Consider the following 23,018-nt stretch of genomic DNA (forward strand, 5'->3'; position numbering starts at 1 on the left):
GGAAAATAATAATATCCGAAATCAAAGAATATTTTAATTAAAAATTAAATTGTATCGAGTAATATAACTAGATGTGTCTTGATATGTTCTACGGGCTCGTTGAAAACTGTTTCTTCCATACTTTTTTTTCTCGGGGAAGGGGGGGGGGCACTTGAAATTTTCGGGGGGTGGGGGGCGGACTAAAATTTTCGAAGGGTGGGGGGTGGCGGACACTGTTCAAGTATATATTTTCTATTTAAATTCAATTTCTTTCGGGGGGACCCAACCCCTCCCCCCTCCTTCTCTTCCCCACCCCAGAAAAAATGCCTGGAAGAAACACTGGATCAAACTTAAAAGACTGTGTCAAGTTACATTTTTATTTTTAACGAGGCCGTGTTTTAGGGGAGCATCTCTGGCTAAAAAACAAATCATTACACTTATTGAGCTGCCGGCGAGGGCTAAAAATAAAAATCACGTGACTTGTCAGGAAGACTGTAAACATAACAAGATTAGCATGACATCACAATGGATTTCATCGATTCACCGTGAACTAACGCTAACAGCCTAGTGATGGTGTCTAACTGTACAGACCACCTTTCACTACCCACTGATATTATCTTAGGTTTTATTATAGAAATCACTCACTCTGATGTTTACATTTCTACCGAGTAGGCCTAGCATTACTGACAGCTGACGCTAGCTTTACGCTCATGTCTCAATTCATGTATGGCGAATGACAGTGAACGAAATTTAAGGCTGATTTTTTTCAACACTGTATCAACACACACCAATGTCGTAACTTTGATATTTTAACTCCTATGTTCATATTGACTAAATACGATACTCTGATATATGACTTCATATCAACCACTGATTCTAAGTTAATGTTCGTATTCTAGTCTTGTATTACAGTATCTAATAATGGTAAGTTGATATTTCACCTTGGTATTAAATGGCTTTTTATTTTATTGTAAATGGGTTATCCCCTTTGTCTCACAATGAGTACTAACTTTACTGTGTGTCATAGCACTAACTTTAAATGTACCACCTGATATCATCATGGCTGGTGACTATGATTTATGACTCATGTATTACCATTACTCCTATCTTTTAATGTAAATATATCACCATTGTATCACCACTAAGTCACTGTTTTTGTGTCACTATCATGCAAATGTATCACCATTGTATCACCGCTGATATCATGTAAATATTTCAGCATTGTATCACCACTGTTATCATGTAAATGTATCACCAATGTATCACCACTAAGCCACTGTTTTGTGTCACACTCTATCAGGCAAATTATCACCATTGTATCACCACTGATATCATGTCAATGGACCACCATTGTATCACCAATTGTATCACCACTGATATCATGTAAATGTACCACCATTGTATCACCACTGAACCACTGTTTTTGTGGTCACTATCATGTCAATGTACCACCATTGTATCACCATTGTATCACCACTGTTATTTGTGTCACCCCCACCTGTTGCAGGTACCGCCGGATGCACAACGTCACCAATATCTTCCTGCTGAGTCTGGCCACTGCTGATCTTCTTCTGGTCTCCATGTGTGTGCCTGTCAAGGTAAGTCACGTGATAGGTACTAGTGTTGTGTGTGTGGGGGGGGGGGGGTGGCTGGACTTTGGCTAGTTTCACAACCGTTTCCCCCATAACCTACAGCTGGATTTACTCTGACCGGAACTTTGGTCAAGACACCTAACCTTAATTTTGACGTTGATCATTGCAATAAACCTTAACCGAGTATCAGACCTAAGCTCATCGTCGATAGATTCAAATACATTGGTATAACGTCTCATTGGTTTGGTAGTATTTGTTAGGGCTAGTCGTATGGGTGAGTAGGTTCTCTCATGATCGTGTTGGTCAGTTGGTTATAAAATGGTAGTGGTGGTCAGTTGGTTATAAAATGGTAGTGGTGGTCAGTTGTTTATAAAATGGTAGTGTTGGTCAGTTGGTTATAAAATGGTAGTGTTGGTCAGTTGGTTCTTAAATGGTTGTGTTGGTCAGTTGGTTCTTAAATGGTAGTGGTGGTCAGTTGGTTCTTAAATGGTTGTGTTGGTCAGTTGGTTCTTAAATGGTTGTGTTGGTCAGTTGGTTCTCAAATGGTCGTATTGGTCAGTTGGTTCTCAAATGGTCGTATTGGTCAGTTGGTTCTTAAATGGTTGTGTTGGTCAGTTGGTTCTTAAATGGTAGTGTTGTTGAGTTGGTTCTCAAATGGAAGTGGTGGTCAGTTGGTTCTTAAATGGTTGTGTTGGTCAGTTGGTTCTTAAATGGTTGCGTTGGTCAGAAGGTTCTTAAATGGTAGTGTTGGTCAGTTGGTTCTCTGATGGTAGTGTTGGTCAGTTGGTTCTCAAAATGGAAGTGGTGGTCGGTTGGTTCTCAAATGGTAGTGGTCAGTAGTGGGTCATCCATAAATGTCGTCATGCTTTTTTTGACGATTTTTTACCCCCCCCCCCCTTCCGTCACACGTCGTCACAAAAAGCCAGACCCCCCCCCCCCCTAAAATGACGTCACACCTTAGCCTATAACCGACCTCAAAATTGCAGATGAATTTTTTTTTAAAACATCGATATATTTCTGAAATTTTGTCTGAACTCTGTCAAAATAGAGTATTTTAATCAATTCCTATAATAATTTATTAAAATAGTTTTCTAAAACGCGAAATAACGTCTAAAATTCGTTTTCTGACATTGCTTTTTTATAATGCAAAAGTGTGACGTCGCACCATCAGACCGCCCTTCTCCCCCTCATCACACACCCTCACAAAATTACGGACCCCCCTCCCCCCTACGAGTGTGACGTCATTGATAGACGACCCCTAGGCTCCCACCAGGCTAAGCAAATCAAGGCCATATAGTTTGGTCCATTTAGTCATTTAGTTTACACACACACACACACGCATATTCACTCACATCCACACACATATACTATATACATATATATATACATATATATATATATATATATATATATATATATATATATATATATATATATATATATATCATTTGACACACACACACACGCACATGACAATAGTTATAATCCTGCCCATGCCTCCTGTCCATAAACCCGTTTTTTAAAATCCTGTTTTAGAGTTTTACAACAAATATTAAAATTGTATGGTACTTACTTTTACGTTAAATAAAGGTCTAGCAAATTAGAAAGATAATAGTGAATGAGTCTCCACGACGTAATGACATACTCAGACATTGTTTGGTCTAATTTTTGTCTTTTTTTTTCAAGGGACATAACCTGAACTCTACCAAAATAAATTGAGCAATCGATTTTATCATTAACAATATTCAAAGAGAATGCCCATACTCTCTATTACATGACGAAGTTGTACAATTTTCAAACAGACGTCAACAATGTTTTAGAAAAATGTGTTATATTTAATTAACTGTAATGAAGGAATTTAAAGAAGGAATTTTATTTCATTCTTATGGGAGACAACTTGGTTTCTTTCTTATTTTAGATCATGTCAAATGAAAGAATATCTTTCACCCAGCGTCTATTATGTTGTGATATTCTTTATTTTTCGAGCATAACAAAAAATAACAAGAAATGCAAGCAGATTTACTTATTTCGTTTTTTGGCATTTTCTAGACGGATTATAAGACCGACACACTGCCTGCTTTGTAGGCCTACTGTTTCTCGTTTTTTTTTTTGTTTATGTGTGCGCGCTATTTCATAAATCTCAAACAAGGCTACCTAGGCTACTTTAAAGAGTAGTAATTTTCTTCTCTATTAGACTACACTCACACAGTTTAAATTGCGTTTATTTGGTGCGCAATTTTTTTTTAAATCTAATATGTTTGAAAATTTAAGTATTCAACAAATTAATTTTTAATGCCAACTCCCCCCCCCCTACACTGTTGTAAAAAAATATATACAAGAAAGTTTAGGGGAGATCACTCACGCTTTATTTTAACTGTAGGTGTCACACGAACAGCTGATTTATAGTAAATCACAACCTTGCGGGCTCATCATGTTTATCTGACGTCATTAAAATACACCAATTAAAATTTGTCCCCATGGATACTCAAGCGCATGACATTACCTCATACATCTTTTTTATGTCTTCCGCGGGGTAAAAAAATATTTCTAGATCTATATTACAAACATCATCTCAACGTTTATTCATTCTCAAAAAAAAAAAGAAAATAATTTATCTCGTGAAACTAGCAATTAAACTATCTGAGGTTTAGACATTTAAAATTTAAAGAATGACCAAACCTTACTGTAGAGGAAAAATACATTATTTTATTCATTAACATTTTTAAATAAAATATATGTACCCATTATCATAACGAAAATTTGATTGAATTTCTCGTGTCAGCCATAACAAAGAAAACAATCTGGTGAATCTAGCAATATGACGCTAACGGCAATGTCCCCAACCTCCCTGTGTTTAAAATTAGTTTCCCCTAGCTGGAGTTGTGTCCCTGTAAACATTGTTCTCTCGCACGTTCGGTAATGCATAGGTCCCAGCAATCCTTGTCAGACAGGAAACCTTAGTCTTCACCTGCTTGCTGCACGCTAACTCACTGACAGACTTTGCAATGCAAGAACAAAAAAAAAACAAAAACAATCTTCATAAGGTTTCCTTTTGGATTTTTTTTTCTTTGTTATAAAATGAAATTTTGTTTTAATCTAAAACTTGCTTTGGTTTCTAATTTGTTTTGAGGTTCTGGTTTTTTTTTTAAATTTAAATCTCGTTACCAGGTGGCCTGATCAGTGCTGTATCGAACCTGTGGAAAATGGGTTGATTGTTTTATTTCCGTAACGAATGTAAAATTGGGATTTTTATGACGTTCAAAATTTAAGATCATATACGTATGTAGTGGATGGGTCAAGGGGGATGCATGGAAGTGAATGTTGTTTATACTTTGTACCCTGTCCCGTTCGTTCAATCCTCGTGCAGTGTTTCTTCCAGACTTTTTTTTCCGGGGAGCACTTGAAATTTTCGGGGGGGGGGGGGGGGGGGGCGGTAGACTTTCTTCGGGGGGGGGGGGGACACACTGTTAAAAGTATATATTTTCTATATAAAATATATAAATTTGGGGGGGCGGTAGAATTTTTTCGGGGGGGGGGGGGGGGGGAAGAGATGCCTGGAAGAAACTCTGTCCTCGTGTTGTGAGTTGTGACAGTCCGGTTTGTACTTTTTAATGTAAGGTTATATACGGTGTGTGAGAAAAAATTATGATCTCCTCAGTTTAGTCCAGTTCTTGCTTAAGGTTAGTGTAGGTTAGTTCTGTACTGCTAGATAGCCATCTTATTCTTAGCTTGTGTACTAGCGTATATATTTATATATAGAATAGCCTGTAGTTGTAGGTAGTATAGCTAGTAATAAACTCTATTTACTGTTAACAAGCCTTTGTTTCATTTAGTCTTGTTCTGTAAACCGTTTGTGGTTGTTGGTCTTATATGTTATGGGACGCACCGGATCATCCGTAAAGGCGTGTCCGTGTGGTGACAACAAAGGTTAAAACCGTAGCTTAAGACTAGTTTCACTATGCGGGACCCATACATGAATTCAGCCTCCTTATGAAAAAACAATATTTACGCCTCTGTTGACATTATTACTAACAATACGTAACCACAACACAAACCACAACATAAAGTGTAGGTTCCAAAACTGCTTGCACCAGCCATACACAACTAGATTTCTACTTGTGTAACGATAATAGAATACTAGAAACCGGATAGTATTTTTTTCAAAACTCACTTCAAAAACGATTGATGATCTCTTATTAAATCAATAAAATTTAAAAATTAAGTGATAAAAATATAAAATAATTAACAAATATAATAAATTATGTATTAATTCGATAATGAAATACATTGTAAGATTTCTTGTCCTGTTTCACAATGAAATCCAGCATTGTCTAATTGAATAACGGCTCCCGTATTGCATGTTCTTTAGGGTTGATTGCGTAAATCCGGTTAGGCCGAAGAATGTGTTGCAAGCACTTTCCTCACTTACAAGCTATCCAACACATGAGATAAACAAACAAAACAACTCTGCTTCCTGGTTTATATTCTTATACTAAAATATCTTTTTGATCTAATAATTTTTGTAGATTAAACTAATTATTTTAATTTTTTTTCTGTTAGAAATGTTTTTTTTTTTAATGTAAGGTTAAAAAGCGTTGTCAAACAGTGCACGCGATAGAACTAGAAATGTTTGAGTTCTTATTACGATAGGTGTCTGACTCGAGAGAAAGTATAGACGGCAGATCATGTAATAAAAAACCAGTACCTTTACATGAACTCTACTTCATCTATCTGTGCTCCAAATAGAGTTGTCAGTTATTTCCAAGCAGATTTTGATTCACTGTTCCCCACCCTCCTCTCTCACTGTTACGTCATCTCTGTTTCCAATCCATCATTCCTCACTGTACCCCAGATTTCTTCCTCACTGTACCCCAGATTTCTTCTCTTCCTCACTGTACCCCAGATTTCTTTCGTCACTGTACCTCAGATTTCTTCCTCACTGTACCACAGATTTCTTCCTCACTGTACCCCAGATTTCTTCCTTACTGTACCCCAGATTTCCTCTCTTCCTCACTGTACCCCAGATTTCTTTCGTCACTGTACCTCAGATTTCTTCCTCACTGTACCCCAGATTTCTTCCTCACTGTACCCCAGATTTCTTCTCTTCCTCACTGTACCCCAGATTTCTTCCTCACTGTACTCCAGATTTCTTCCTCACTGTACCCCAGATTTCTTCCTCACTGTACCCCATATTTCTTCCTCACTGTACCCCAGATTTCTTCCTCACTGAACCCCACATTTCTTCCTCACTGTACCCCAGATTTCTTCCTCACTGTACCCCAGATTTCTTCTCTTCCTCACTGTACCCCAGATTTCTTCCTCACTGTACCCCAGATTTCTTCCTCACTGTACCCCAGATTTCTTCTCTTCCTCACTGTACCCCAGATTTCTTCCTCACTGTACCCCAGATTTCTTCCTCACTGTACCCCAGATTTCTTCCTCACTGTACCCCATATTTCTTCCTCACTGTACCCCAGATTTCTTCTCTTCCTCACTGTACCCCAGATTTCTTCTCTTCCTCACTGTACCCCAGATTTCTTCCTCACTGTACTCCAGATTTCTTCCTCACTGTACCCCAGATTTCTTCCTCACTGTACCCCAGATTTCTTCCTCACTGTACCCCAGATTTCTTCCTCACTGTACCCCAGATTTCTTCCTCACTGTACCCCAGATTTCTTCCTCACTGTACCCCAGATTTCTTCCTCACTGTACCCCAGATTTCTTCCTCACTGTACCCCAGATTTCTTCCTCACTGTACCCCAGATTTCCTCCTCAATACACAGCGCCCTGACCCTCACAAAGACTATTTGACAATACCCTTCCCCACACCAACTTTCTCTCCCCCCTCCCCTATAGTTTTCCATCAAGCTATTCACTCATCCCCTTCCGCCACAAACACATGCCCTAACGAAGTTCTTGTCTAACCACAAAGTTCACTCCTCCGTCTCTCCCTGAACGTCACCTAATTTAAATTTTTGATGAACTCTTATGCTAGCGATCTATGCTTATCAATCTGTCATTGATTACCTTGATCGTATCGGGGGTGGGGAGGGGGTTAAGTAAATAGCATTGATGAAAATTTCATTTAAAAAAAAAGCAAGGTTCACCTGTGTGCGTTAGGGTTGGGGGGGGGGGGGGGGATAGAGTTACGCCTATTCACCTTTCTTAACGACCGATTCTAGACCGACATGCCTTGACTTCGTTGATGTGGTTGATGTGGTTTATGTGGCTGATGATCTTCCTTGATAGATGTTCTAATTCGAATATAGGGCAATATGTTTGAAATAATTTAGAACAACTTATTAACACAGAACTCGTGACAACGTTACACAGAATATACAAAAACATGTACACATAATGTAGAGCAAATGTACACAGAATTTAGAACAAAAAATGTACACATAATTTAGAACAAAAAATGTACACATAATGTAGAACAAAAAATGTACACATATAAAACAAATTTACCCAGAATTTAGAACAAAAAATGTACACATAATGTAGAACGAAAAATGTACACATATTAAAGAAAAAATTTACACAGAATTTTGAACAAAAAATGCACACATAATGTAGAGCAAATTTTGCACAGAATATAGAACAAAACATGTACCCATAATGTAGAACAAATGTACACAGAATATACAAAAACATGTACACATAATGTAGAACAAATGTACACAAGATATAGAACAAAAACTTATACACAAGCTCATGCAGTATAAGGACTAACAAAAACACTGGGAATTCACACAGACTATAACAGACCACCACAACAGCTAGTATGTAAGTCCTGAGTTACGCACTTTGGCATGGGTCTTTAGCATGTCTCTGACAGTCACCAACTCTGACCCCTGGGTCTCTTTAACTCCATTTAAAAATCTCCATAGTACTTGTTTGTTTGTTTGTTTTCAACGTCACAATTTACAAAACTCAAGCAGCGTAAAAGCTCGTCTTTTTCACAAATCCTCACAATAAATGAGTATATTTGACATGTAATATATATATCTCATGCCCTCGGCTAGACTGTACGAGTGTTCCCATAACAAGCAGTGTTTCTTCAAGACTTTTTTTTTGGGGGGGGGGGGCTAAATTTTTTGGGGAGGGTCGAACACTGATAAAATTATGTTTACTATATAAATTCCTTTCGTTCGGGGGGGGGGGGGGGGACGAAGGTACCACCCCGAGGAGATGCCTGGAAGAAACTTCCTGCAGTTCCATACGAGCGCCTATTCATTGTTGTGTAATCCTCTCTGCATATATGTATGCAAATACACATATCCCAGGGTTCCATGCTCTTGGGTTTTCAATGGCTAGCCGTTCCGGCCAGGCGCAGGGCTTGCTGTGTATGAAAAAAATATATAATTGATAGTTTTCTACTCCATCCAATTTATTACATAAAAGTACAGTTTTATTTTTTTTTACAACGAAAGAAAACAGTTCACTGGAGTTTTAGAACACATTAACAGACAGATACAATATTTTGTGTCAAAAAAAAACTTAATGCAAATGCAGCTGGAGGTATTAAATATATATCCAAATCTTAAGATGCAAATAATGATAATCTTAACAATGGTCATTCAAAGTAAATATTAGTGTTTGCAGTTGGAAATAATATTCGGTAATTTATTATTTTTTAAGAGCACGTGCTTATCAGAGGCGTAGCGACCCTTCCCGGCGCCCGGGGACAAACTTTTGATTTGCCACCCCCCCTCGAACTTTTCATTTGCACCCCCCCCCCCTTCAAACTTTCGATTTGCACCCCCCTCCCTCGAACTTTTCATTTGCACCCCCCTCAAACTTTCAATTTGGCGCACCCCCCCCTTAGGTCGGCGCCCGGTGACATATGTCCCCCTCGCCCCCCCCCCCCTCGCTACGCCTCTGGGGTGCTTATCACCGCGTGTCAAAAGCATTTGTATTCCCCATTCGCTGATTTATAGACACATTTTGAGTGTTGTACAGTACAAAAAAAAATTTAACACACAAAAAAATAAATTTAAATAAAAATATTTAAAAAAATGAAGCATACACAAAATCCTTATAATATCTTCCCCACGTATTTACTTTAATCCGCCTGCTTTTTGCGTAGTGGATTAAAATTGCTTACGTGCCTTATCTGTGTGGGAGTCATGTTTTTGCCTTCGTGTTTGTGCGTGGGAATACAATACGACGAACATTAGTTTTACTAATATCAATTCTACTAATATCAATTCTACTAATATCAATTCTACTAATATCAATTCTTCTAATATCGATTCTACTAATATCAATTCTACTAATATCAATTCTACTAATATCAATTCTACTAATATCAATTCTTCTAATATCGATTCTACTAATATCAATTCTACTAATATCAATTCTTCTAATATCGATTCTACTAATATCAATTCTACTAATATCAATTCTACTAACATCAATTCTACTAATATCCTGCATGCAAAAACTTGTTCTTAATCTAACTTTTACGTCTCCGGTCGCATGTCTGTGTACATTAACGCCGTATAAACAGCTACAAAATGAGAAGAACGAGGTAGGTTTCTAGACCCGACATGAGAGAAAAACCCAACCGGAAGTGCCGCCATTTAACAATGTCAGGTCAATATATATCATTGGCTGAGCGAGTATTTTTTTTTTGCTGATGTTCAAATTAATCGTGGTGTATCGTCTGCTAATTGGTCTATGATAATTGCACCGAGGTCTGCGTGATGGTGAAATTAGCCTTAATACCGCCGGCCTGCGTGTGTGGGGAATCGTGCAGTCAAACTGAATAGCTGCTCCGCAGTGCTATTTGTTTAACCTGGATTTTAAGGAATGGCTTCTCTCCCTTTTCTTATTGGGGAGCTAGACTAACGATAAACAGACGTCATTGCCTAAGACATCAGAATAAAAAGATATATATATATATATATATATATATATATATATATATATATATATATATATCTATAATATAAGCGGGCTGAGCGTGTGTCAGTCCTTCCTTCCTTCTGTCATCGCTATAGCTTTTGGAACCATAAAAGTAAACATTCGCACCATGCAGTGCTTTTCAGTGCACCGCAGTGTCTTATTATAAGTAATAGAGTAGGGTTTGTTTATATAGCGGCATAGAGCTATTTTATAATTGCCACGGTTTTTACTCTTTCGCATAACGTCAAGAAAATATTAAATACACGCAAACTGCTAAAACGTATTAAAAAGATTAATGTCAAATATCATTTTCGTTTAGGTTCCCAGAAAAAGTGGATACATTTCCATAAAAGTAGGTCGAAAAAACTAATTAATTCAACTTTTTTTTGTGGTAATTTTTTCAAGGGAGGTAATTTGAAAATATATTTAACTCAACAATAATTTAAGTTAATCTCTTTTTTTATTACTACCGCATTGATTAGTCTATGTTAAGGTTCATAATTAAAAGAGAAAAATGTTAAGATTATTTATACTATTTTCTAATTAGTCTATCATTTCTCAAAATCACTATTTTTTGTTTTTGTTTTTTGGTGTTAACAGATGGTGAAATTTTATAATTATAGTATAGAGAATGCTGGAAAGACTCTCTCTAGGCGCGGACGCCTGGGAAAAGCGTGTTTTTCGGTGGTAATTCTAATTACATTGCCAATGTGTTTTCTTAGAACCATAAAAGTAAACACCACTTGCCGTACATTCATTTGCATCGCATTGTTTTATTGTAAGTTATGGAGTAGGATCTATTTATGTGACTTAAATTTTTAATGTTGGAAAGGCTGTCTTTGGGCGCGGACGCCTAAAAAAGCGTGTTGTTTGGTGGTGATTCTAATGTTGTGGTTGTGTTGTTGTTTTTTTTTGGTTGTGTTGTGGTTGTGTTGTGGTTGTTTTTTGGTTGTGTTGTGGTTGTTTTTTGGTTGTGTTGTGGTTGTGTTGTGGTTGTGTTGTGGTTGATTTTTGGTTGTGTTGTGGTTGTTTTGTGGTTGCGTTGTGGCTGTGTTGTGGTTGTGTTTTTGTTGTGGTTGTGGTTGTGTTGTGGTTGTGTTGTGGTTGTGTTGTGGCTGTGTTGTGGTTGTGTTGAAGTTGTGGTTGTGTTGTGGTTGTGTTGTAGTTTTGTTGTGGTTGTGTTGTGGTTGTGGTTGTGTTGTGGTTGTATTGTGGTTGTGTTGTAGTTTTGTTGTGGTTGTGTTGTGGTTGTGTTGTGGTTTTGTTGTGGTTGTGTTGTGGTTGTGTTGTGGTTGTGTTGTGGTTGTGTTGTGGTTGTGTTGTGGTTGTGTTGTGGTTGTGTTGTGGTTGTGTTGTGGTTGTGTTGTGTTTGTGGTTGTGTTTTTTGTGTTTGTGTTGTTTTTGTTTGTTTTGTTCTTTTCCAAAGTTGGTACATTTAAAAAAGATTTACCGTGGCGGAGCACGGGATGCAGCTAGTATATATATATATATATATATATATATATATATATATATATATATATACATATATATAATCAAATCATTATTTTACTGTCCATACACATATGAACATTATGCAAAACAAAGTTTTGGCGAAATGACATGCAATAAGGTAAATAAAAGTTTTCTTCGTCCACCGTCGATGGCAATACTGTGAAAAAGAGCATCACCTTAAAATTAACAGAATATTCAGCTGTTCATCTATCCATCCCTGATGCCCATGGACGACTTTCGGCCTGCCTGACTACCTTCGTCCACTCAGACGTGTCCACTATCTACTGTTTCCACTCTTGGGCTCGCTTCTAACAACTTATAAATCGTAAAGTTTTATTTCATGTAGTCCATAGGGCAGATGAAGTAGAAAGAATATATTTCCACATTTGAAAAAAAAAGTAGTATAGCTTTTTCAGGCTTATCTCGGTGGGGGCATAACCCCTCCTCACTCGTAGCCGTCTACCGCACCCCCTCCCCGCACCAACGGAACAAATTCTATAGTGACGTCACCAGCCATCACTTTTTATTTTATTTTTTTCTTTAAATCCCTTACCATTTTTAAAAATGTCTAGCTCACTAGATCCATACAGCCTCTCTACTCGATGTATGGTTAATCTTCTTACTTCCTCCTTAGCTCCAAGACACATTAGATCCTTCCCCTGTTCAATACGTCAAGACTCTAATGGTTTTCGAACTGTAAATATTCCTTTGTTTAAAATACAGTTAGGTTTTTTTTTAAATATTTTATTGATTATTTTATTTTTAATTACATGTTTTAAGGCAATGAGCTTTTTTTTAAATATATTTTTTTTTTATAAATACATGGTGTTTTTAACACATTTTGTCGTTTTTTATGTACCTAAGCTCAACATGACCTCAGAACGATGCCATTTAGTGCAATTTTATTTTTACAAAAAATAAATCGTGATGATAAAACGCACGGAATGTGAAAAAAGCAATTGCTTTCAGAAAATTGTTTCTAAAAACCAACGAATTCAGACCAAGTTCTCTATTCTAAACTGCACTTAGATGTCAATCGAGGATATAATTAGCAAGTCACGTGATATTCACAACCAATCGCTGTACAGCAGAGAAAATTGTTTACTTGAGAAACGTGTGCGATGTAAATTACTGCTAGTTTATTTTATAAATCGTGCACCGGTTGAGCTGTTATATTAATACATAGCGACAAAGATGGTTAAATATTTAAATTTATTCATAACTAAACACACTATTCAGTTCTGAGCTACCGAACCTATTTGTTCGGTGACCCGATATAGAATTGGGTCATTTAATTTGTATTCAAAATATCCTTTTTTAAAACTACTTCCTGTTACATTGATATATTTCAATGGTTTTTTTGTTGTTCTTAATGTGATGGGATTTTTAAAAAATAATCCAAATCAAATTTCTATTTAAAACGATTTTTAAATGTAAAACACTAATAAAACACAATCCTTTATTAGCTACATCTTATTAGAATTTAAAACTTGAAATTTAAACTTATACTTTTTTTTTTCAAGATCAGCGGTGATGTATTTCTCAGATTTAGATTAAAATAGTTGTGATTGGATTTTCCCTGTAACTCGGATTAAATTTCTATTTGTCAATTTCTATTTCTCAATGGATTGAGTGGTCGGAGGGGGGGGGGGGGGGGGGGAGGGGGGTTGATAGCTAACTCCAAAAGTCCCAAGTTCGGAACTCGACATGAGCCTCGTTGATTGAGGAAAGCAACTCATCTAGGAGAGACAACTCTAAGGCAAAACAAACGGGTGGACCAATGGTACGGAAGCAAATCAAGCAGCCTGAAGTCAATAGACGATATCGCCCTTAACATGTGGACACGCAGTGGCGTAGGCAAGGGGGGGGGGGTTATAACTCTTCCCATGGACCCTTATATATATATATATATATATATATATATATATATATATGATTGCATACATATGGAAAAATGTTTGAACCCCTCCCATGACCAAATCCTGGCTACGCCACTGTTAACACGCAATACCTAATTACATTGGAGAAAATACCCTTCAGCATTACAATTACGAAGAAATAGTTTATATCAACATTGGTTTCCTCCGTGTAACGCAGATTATATTTGCTATAATCATCTGCTGGTTGACAGTTGACAAACTGGATTCGTAAACGTAAATTGTCATTACATTATTTTAAATAAATAGGCTTGTTATTTATTGAATGCACGCGTTCAATACACACTACATTTGTTAGACAACTTTACCCGGAAGCACAAAACAGCGACGGCTTGTGACATTCAGGTGACCTTTCACCTTTGGCCAGGGAGCGGGGACGCCATTGTGGTGGAAAATGAAGTTTCTGATTGTTTCTTCCTTGTGTGGGATAACGCACCGTTTTCTCTCCCCATCAGGTGAGACTTCAGGTGAGATATTGTCATCAGGTTTGATTTCAGGTGAAATATTTTCTTCTCGTGTTTCCTCGGGATTATTAAAATATTCAAACGGTTTTCTCAAATTATGTCTGGGGTTGCTGTTTTGTCTATTGTTTTTTTTTCTTTTTTTTTTTTTGCTTTTTTTTTTTAATACAACGGAGAGGATTGAATATAGTTTTTTTTTTTCAAAGTTCAAGTCAAAGAGAGAAAGAGAAAGAGAAAATGGGGAAGGAGGGAGAGAAAAAAATAGTGAAAAATAGAAACAGTGAGATAAAGTGAGAGAGAGATACTGGAAGGGGGATGGGGGGTCGGGGGAAAGATCTAAAGAGATTAAAACCTAACAGTAACGGACGCTATCGAAGACTTGCAATAGTCAACAAAGGAAGTAGCTCCACCAAGTTCTTTCACCGAAGGGAGATAACTTTATATAGTTATCTAGTGCTATCTGTAATTGTTGCTGATCCCTATAACATACTTCCAATATATATATATATATATATATATATATATATATATATATATATATATATATATATATATATATATATATATATATATATATATATATATTAAAGGAGAGTATCACTTAACTATTTCGCTACATCATTGCTTTATTGTTTAAGCACAAAAAAGCTTACATCAAAACGCAGTTAGTTTCTAAGCCCTACGTATTTTCCTGCATTGCTCTCTTACATTTAATTCAACCAGATTATACGCTACTACAGCCCGAAAGATTACGTCGATAAAAAAATCTACACAAATCTCTTGGCCTTTACCTGACATTTCTGATGCTTGTTTTATGACATTTTTATAGCTCGTTTTATGAGATTTTCTTGGTGTTGTGTACGTTTAATTCTACTTCAGGCTATGTATTGAGTGACGTTAAGTTCCCTCCTACACCGTGTAGTTTTAGAGGAAATATTTGATGGCTTGAATTCATTGACAGACTCCATAGTACACCAAAACCTGCGTACTCAGCTAAAGAATGGAATTTTACTCATATTGATTGACAAACTTGCGTTATTTACTTTTTGCTTGGGCTGTCTTAAATGTAATCTTCAAAATATAGGCCCTACACCAACAAGTTTACAATCTTTTTTTGTTCATCGTGTACAATATGTTTACTATTGGCTTGTGTTTGTGTCCTTTATGAGAAGCTGAATATTCACAACAATAAGTTGTTTTTTTCAACGTCAAATCAACCATCTTTCTTGGGCTAATTTTAGCCGTTTGTCATATTTTCATCTGTTACATTTCTATACAAGAAAATTAAAACAAAAAAGGATATGTCTAATCTAGGGTTGAGTTTAGACATCGAATCTGTCATGGCCGCTTATGACGTCACTTTGAAAGTGCCAAGATGGAATGAGCGAGAAATCTTCTAACCAGAAAACTCAGACTTTTTAGCCATTCATTTTTTAAAAAAAAATCTCAGGGCTTACAGCCCTTGTTATATCTTTTTTTTAACAAACTGAGTAGAACAAAAAAGCTCCATTTTTTAAAACTCAACATCTATTGTCCAAAAAAGTCTTTATGTATGCTGTTCTATGGGGAATCAAACAGGGAGGGGGTGGGGATTGAGTTGGGAGAAAAGGCTCATACACGTAGATAAGAAATAGCTGATCTTTATTTTTAACTATTTTCCTTAACCAAACATTAATGTAAGTGGGTAAATGGAAACGCATCGTAAATACCTTTTTTATTCGCTTTTGTTCGTCTATTTTGATAGTTTAGATTCTAATGCACGGCCTGTTTTAGGTTTCTGAGATTCTAGAGAGTAATTATCTTAGTAGTATATATTATATTTGGGGATTGATGGTGTTCCTGGTATAGCTAGATGGTGTTGATGATATTCGCCATGTAGGTATTCCTAGTCTATAAATATATGGTATTTGCTGGTATATAGCTTGATGGTATATCTGGAATACGACATGATGGTATTGCTGGTATATAATTTGATGGTAATTCTGGTAAACAGCATGATGTAGCAGGTGTGTATGAGGCCATGATGGTATAGGCCATGATGTTGTAGGCCATGATATATAACTTAAAACATGATAACAAAAAATATAATCTACAACGTGATTTGACATGCTTCCAAACGAGCGTGGAGCTGCTTCAAAAATCTTACATGTTCAAATTATCAGCACCTTTTTCTGTCTAAAACTAACCAACATATTTTTTCAAATAATTAATTGATTAATCATTAAATCTAGGCCAATAGGAATTCACATTTTAAAAAAGAAGGGAAAGTACTCCAACTTCTAGCTTGTGTGTAAGACAAAAAGAATGAGATTAAGGCCACGAAACTAAAGAGAGACGTTTTTTTATCAATAAAGAGTAGTACGTCAGGGTGGGGTACTAGGGGCTAGAGGGATCAGGGGGGTAGGGGAAACCCAGGTCACGATAATTGCAGAATTAAAAAATTAGATTTTTTTTAAGGGCACTAAGATAACGCTAAGGCCCCCTAACTCTCAACAAACAGTTAATGGCGGCTTTTAGTCCGGTCGCTGCCGGCAAGACCGTCGGTTCCCAGGCCAAGACAGACACCGCGCTGATAAAAAAAAGACCGGCTCTTTCCTCGGTTGAAGGCTGAGTCTGTAATTGAAGATGCCATTAAAGACGTCAGGACTTTGAGTCCAAGCTTGAAAAACTCACTCTGATACGCATGCGCACCTTTGTTCCCACCGTGAGATCAATACATTGGGGAAAATCGATCGGGATTGAAAAGCATGAAGATCCATTGAAAAAGTCATTGAGGAAATTAAAATGAGGCTAGATGCGTTTAAAAAAAAATTATCGCTCATCCTAATTTAATTGTCTCATCCACTCATCATTGACTTTTGAATGCCTACACTACATAAGTCTTTGATCCTTTTTACACCTAGCCTCGATTTTTTTTTATTTCCCACTTTTCAGTAAAACTATGTCGTGGCCCCTCCTCGCCCCCCCCCCCCCCCCCCCCACCCCGAGAGAGAAATGTCTGAATGAAAGTCTGCTTGATTGAGGTTTAGCGGTCAAAAGTAGGAGACGGATCTAGATTATAGATATCGGGTCTACCTTTCGATGTGCGACCTGTGTTTCTTTCAGACTTTTTTCTCCCCGGGGAGGGGTGGCACTGCTAATTCCCGGGGAGGGGGGGGGGGGGCAAATGATCTTAGGACAAATTATCTCAAGACAAATTATCTCTAGGACATAAGATACCACGACAAAATATATCAGGACAAATGATACCATGGACAAATGATCTCAGACAAAATATCTCACAGCAAAATTTTAATAATGTATTGGATGATTTTAGTTGATCTGAATATATTTTTGACCGTCATATGGTTTTGTTTACTATGTTTAATATTGTATAGGCCTGTATAATAATTGTAAGAAAACTTGCCGTATAAATTTAACATATTGCACTAAACATTTTAGTATGTAAACTCCCCTGAAAAAAAACTGAATATGACTTTTGTCAAGTTTGAGCTGCAATGCAAGGATTAGGGGATGACTACTACTATATTTAGTATCAATGTGCAGTAAATACGTCTAGATCAAGGTTACCAGATAAAGTATTGCGGTAATGTCTACATTAGCGTCATCAGCATCATATTACACTTCATTCACATCCACCATCTACACCACACTGCCCGTTATTCACAGCCACCTGTTACACATGAATTCTTCGCCCCACAACATTGTCGTTGTCCAAAATATTTTAAAACAATATGGCGCACTTTAATCGTCCTTTGAAATTACAAATTTCACACAGCATTAGTAATTAAACGATTAGCATTACGTAAACCAGTAAACCATAGAAAAACATAATCCAACCCAAAGTTTCTTCCAGGCATCTCTCCCCCCCCCCTCCCCGAAGAAAGTCTAAGGCCCCCCCCCCCCCCCCCCCCACAAACGAAATGAAATTTATATAGAAAATATATTACTTTTAACAGTGTCCGCACCACGAAGAAAGTCTACCGACCCCCCCCCCCCCCGAAAATTTCAAGTGCCCTCCCTTCCCCCCCCCCCCCCCCCCCCCCCCGCCCGGAGAAAAAAGTCTGGAAGAAACACTGATCCAACCTTACTTTTGCACTTAGCTACTGTAGCATCCACCTGATGTAATGAAGCCTTATGTAAATTAGTTACCCTGTGAACGTCACAGGCGAATATTTGAATCAATCTAACCTTTACATACGTACACCTTATGATGACAAAAACGTGTACTCAGTGTACTCTCAGGTATGAAGTGTACCTGACTCTCGTTAGGGAAAGTAATGCTGACCACACTATCTCTTCATATGCTTAAGTCACTGAAAAAAAGTTAACTCTATTCCACCTGCCCCATGGACTGTCAGGTTTCAAATGGTACAGCGTACATATCGTTATTCTCCATGCTTTCTAAGTCATGCATCAGGTAGTTAAGTACATAAATTGCTGCCATTGTGTCGTATATAAAAAAAATCACTCAACGACCCCAACCAAATGCGTAATGCAGAAATCTTTTTTTTAATCAATAAAAACACATTTTAAATTGTACACACACCACTTTTCGAGCAATTTACTTACCTATTCGTTTAGCCGCTAGTTAATTTTTTTTTAAATTTAGACATGCTAACAACAGAAGGGGAAATAACTACTCTCATAACATTGATCAGTATAAGCCTACACACACATTTAATTGTAATTTTCAAATTTAATCAGATCAATAATTTCTTTATTATTTAATATAGTAGCTTATTCTCCTTTGTTTTTACCAAAAACTGTGTCAACAATTAGAATTAAATATATTATATTCACAAATCTACACCGTGAAGTTCGTAAAAGCGTAGTTTATATAAAAACGAGATTTGCATCAGTTTGTACAATTTAAAATAGCAGTTTATTTAATTCAATTAAACTATTGTTTTTGCCCTCCAAAACATTACATTTTTGAATAAGCTACTATTTATTTTCATTAAAATTTTTGTTTAGCGTAATAATAAGGTATGGGTTAGGTCGCTTTATTGCTCGCACGCCTCTTTACAAGTATTTGCAAAAACAAGTTTCATGAGAATTAGCTGTTCCATTCTGATTGTAAACAACTATAGTTATTCTTTTTCAGAAGTACGTTATTCATCTTTGGTTGATACATAAACACGCTTATTAGTTCCTTGAAGTAAAACAATAGTCAGCTATAGACTACACATAGGCTTAAAGACAAGAAAATGAATATTTTATTTCTACATAAAGCCCGAACTTTGGAGTTAATAATCCAGATGTTTCAAATAACTCAGGAAAATATTTTCATTTAATTTAAATGTAATCAAATTTGCCTGTGTCAACAAGGAAATACCGTAAACACTTCCATCTTAGACTCCAAAAAAATTGTAATCCTTTTTTGTTTCTTCCTCACATCGCATTGAGATTTGACTATTATTTTAGGGACACGATATTAAAATCAACAACATGCCCAAATGAGAATAACACAGCTTCTAATCAATCCAATTGTCATGGGGATCATCTCGTTCCTTTCCTTTCCTGTAACAAAAACATGAACAAACAAACACATTGATCAAATTGTTTCTTGAGATAGTTTTTATTGCTGATCATTGTATTTTTTTTTCTTAATTTAATCTAAAACTTTTTTTTTAGATTTTTAGATTTAGACATTCAGATTCGTATTAGGCATATCTTAACAGAACTGGTCATAGCGTTCGTTTAGATGGGCTGGTCGGACCTTCACACCTAATCCAACTGCCCATAACTACACAGCCCATGCCCCTCCCCTCCCCACACATCCTATCCTACTACACCCCACTACCCAAACCACACCCCCAAACTACTATCCCAACACACACTCTACCTTCACCCACCACTACCCAGCCCACGCTCCACCACACACCAAACCCTACTAACCCCACACTATCCAACCCACACATATCACACCACACACACCCACCCTACTACCCCACATTATCCAACCCACACACATCACATCACATCACACCACACACACCCACCCTACTACCCCACATTATCCAACCCACACACATCACATCACACCACACACACCCACCCTACTACTCCACACTATCCAACCCACACACATCACATCACACCACACACACGCACCCTACTACTCCACACTATCCAACCCACACCCCACCACACACCCCACCACACACCCCACCACACACACTCCACCCTACTACCCCACACTATCCAACCCACACCCCGCCACACGCCCCACCCACACCCTCCCACCACCACACACAACACTTATCTCCTACACTGTACACGATCTCCCTTAACGACACATGGTTTCTAAACGTTACCATGGCAACGCATCAACAACACTCACGGAATCGATGTTTACAATTTTTAAAAAACTCTTCTTAGTCCGTTTAAAAAATATTAGATATCCTTCAATTATTTTCTTATTCTATAAGCATTATTCTCTTCCTCGTCATTATGAGAGCTTTGATTCTCGCACTATGTTGCATTTATTACCTTTACTGTTGTCTTTCTTTTTTTTAACAGCCTGCTTAAGATGTGTCTGTCCGTGTTGTCATCAATCTTTCGGGGTTTAGACCGACCTGTCGGTTATTGGAATAAATTCATTCCAGGGTATTAAACTGTCAAATCGACCAGCTTATGGAATGATCACCCAGTAAAAACACGGCTCAAATTTTTTTCTATTTGTGTCACGTGACGTAATCGTGAGTTAATGGAGGCTGAGGGAAGGGGCGGCAACCTTTGGTAGACATGTTGGGTCTATGGGTGGTAGGGGAGGGGGGTTATGGGTGGTAGGGAGGGGGGTCTATGGGTGGTAGGGAGGGGGGTCTATGGGTGGTAGGGAGGGGGGGGGGGGTCTATGAGTGATAGGGGGGAGGGGGGTCTATGGGTGGTAGGGAGGGGGGTCTATGGGTGGTAGGTGGGAGGGGGGTCTATGGGTGGTAGGGGGGGGGGGTGGGTCTATGGGTGGTAGGGGGGGGTCAAGGTTGGTCACCCCAATTTATAAAGTCAGGAACTAGATTTTGACAGCACTTCTCGGTACATGGCGACCCCTCTTACACAAGCACTTACATTAGTGACCCCCTCTAAAATAAAACACTACTACGACCCCCTTTTACATAGTCATTGCCATAGCGACTACTCTTATATAAGAATTTTCATAGCGACCACTTTTTAAACAAGCATCTTCATAGCGGCCCCCGTTTACAAAAGCACCACCATAACAACCCCTCCTTATACAAAATGCATGTCGTATTAATTTATTTAAAAAAACCTATCAACCACTCGGCCACGCCGTCCCATCCGAACCTGTCTTAAAAACTTTCAAATCTAACTTAAACCTAAACTCAAAAGCCTTCAAGCTGAGACAAAAATGTCATCGTTCCTAAACGTAATCAAAGTAATACACCATTATCTTATCCTAATCCTAATCCTAACTCTAATCCACTGCTAACCCTATGGGTGGCGACAGAACAGAAAGGCTCCCCACCCTTCCAACATACTGACACACACACAGTCTTCATCCCCAACCGAGGCTGGTGAAATGGGTTTAATTAGTCGCGTTCTATTTTTAGATCCAGCTATGCAAATATGGGGACTTGGTCAGGAAATTGTTTGTGTTTTAGCTTTTAAAGGGTTTTTAATATCACAATTTTGGCTGTTACATTTATTTATTTTTAAATTATTGTGAGAGTGGAATAAGGTCTTGTTTGTGAAGAAACGGTGAGAGGATATTAGGGGTGAGACTTGATGAAATATGTTTCCGCTAGGTTAATAGGTAAAAATATTGTGATGCTTAGTGAAATGTAGTTTAGTAAAGAGGGGTGAGACTTAGTGAAATGGTGAGAGATAGTGGTATAGTGACTCTAAGAGAAATGTGTTAGAATTTGGTTGTGGTGATTTTAGTGCGCTTCGGTATTAACAAGCGAAATATGATGATTTTAGTGAATTTTAGTGAGACTTAGTGAAGTATAGCTCGAGTTAATTCAGTTCGACGAAACTGATATAGTTCAGTTCAGGGAAACTGATATAGTTCAGTTCAACGAAACAGATATAGTTCAATACAACGAAACTGATATAGTTCATTTCAACGAAACTTATAGTTCAGTTCAACGAAACAGATATAGTTCAATACAACGAAACAGATATAGTTCATTTCAACGAAACTTATAGTTCAGTTCAACGAAACTTATTCTTTGTTGCTGTAACTTCAAGGCCAATGGGACTTGTATGAATAGTCCAATACCCCTTGACATTTTGAATGTAAAGACACACTAGATGAATGACACATAGCAAGTGTAACAATAAGTGAGAGATGCATACAAATATACACTAAAGACTAGTTTTTTCAGTTAGCTATAGACGTCAAGGGTGAAAGACATAATAGTCTATCAAAGATGAAAGCGGAAGGCACAACTAATGAACTAAACAATGTTAAGTGATACATTTGGAAGACACACACACGTTTGAAGTATTTTAACAGCTCTATGATTTTTTAAATATAAAAGCTACGAACAATGGTACATTTCCGTGATTTTATTAGGCAAGTCCATAATTAAATGCAACAAGAGTAGGTTTAAGAAAGTGATAGTTGTTTTCTTTGTCATTTTACGTCATAATCATCTCAACATCTTCGTGCGCAGGAC

General features: G+C 37.4%; 1 protein-coding gene across 1 annotated transcript in view; it reads left to right on the forward strand.

Moving 5' to 3' along the window:
• The window catches only part of LOC131955538 (QRFP-like peptide receptor), a gene marked incomplete at its 3' end in the record, with an annotated part of 47,454 nt that overhangs the window by 12,108 nt on the left and 12,328 nt on the right, over positions 1-23,018 (forward strand). Inside the window, exon 2 of the mRNA XM_059319694.1 lies at positions 1,487-1,577. Within this exon, the coding sequence (XP_059175677.1) occupies positions 1,487-1,577 (91 nt within the window). The remainder of the gene's footprint in view (positions 1-1,486; positions 1,578-23,018) is intronic.

The sequence above is a fragment of the Physella acuta genome, unplaced genomic scaffold (genome assembly GCF_028476545.2).
Source record: "Physella acuta isolate Inbredline_101_S28 unplaced genomic scaffold, ASM2847654v3 ptg001076l, whole genome shotgun sequence".
NCBI lineage: Eukaryota > Metazoa > Mollusca > Gastropoda > Physidae > Physella > Physella acuta.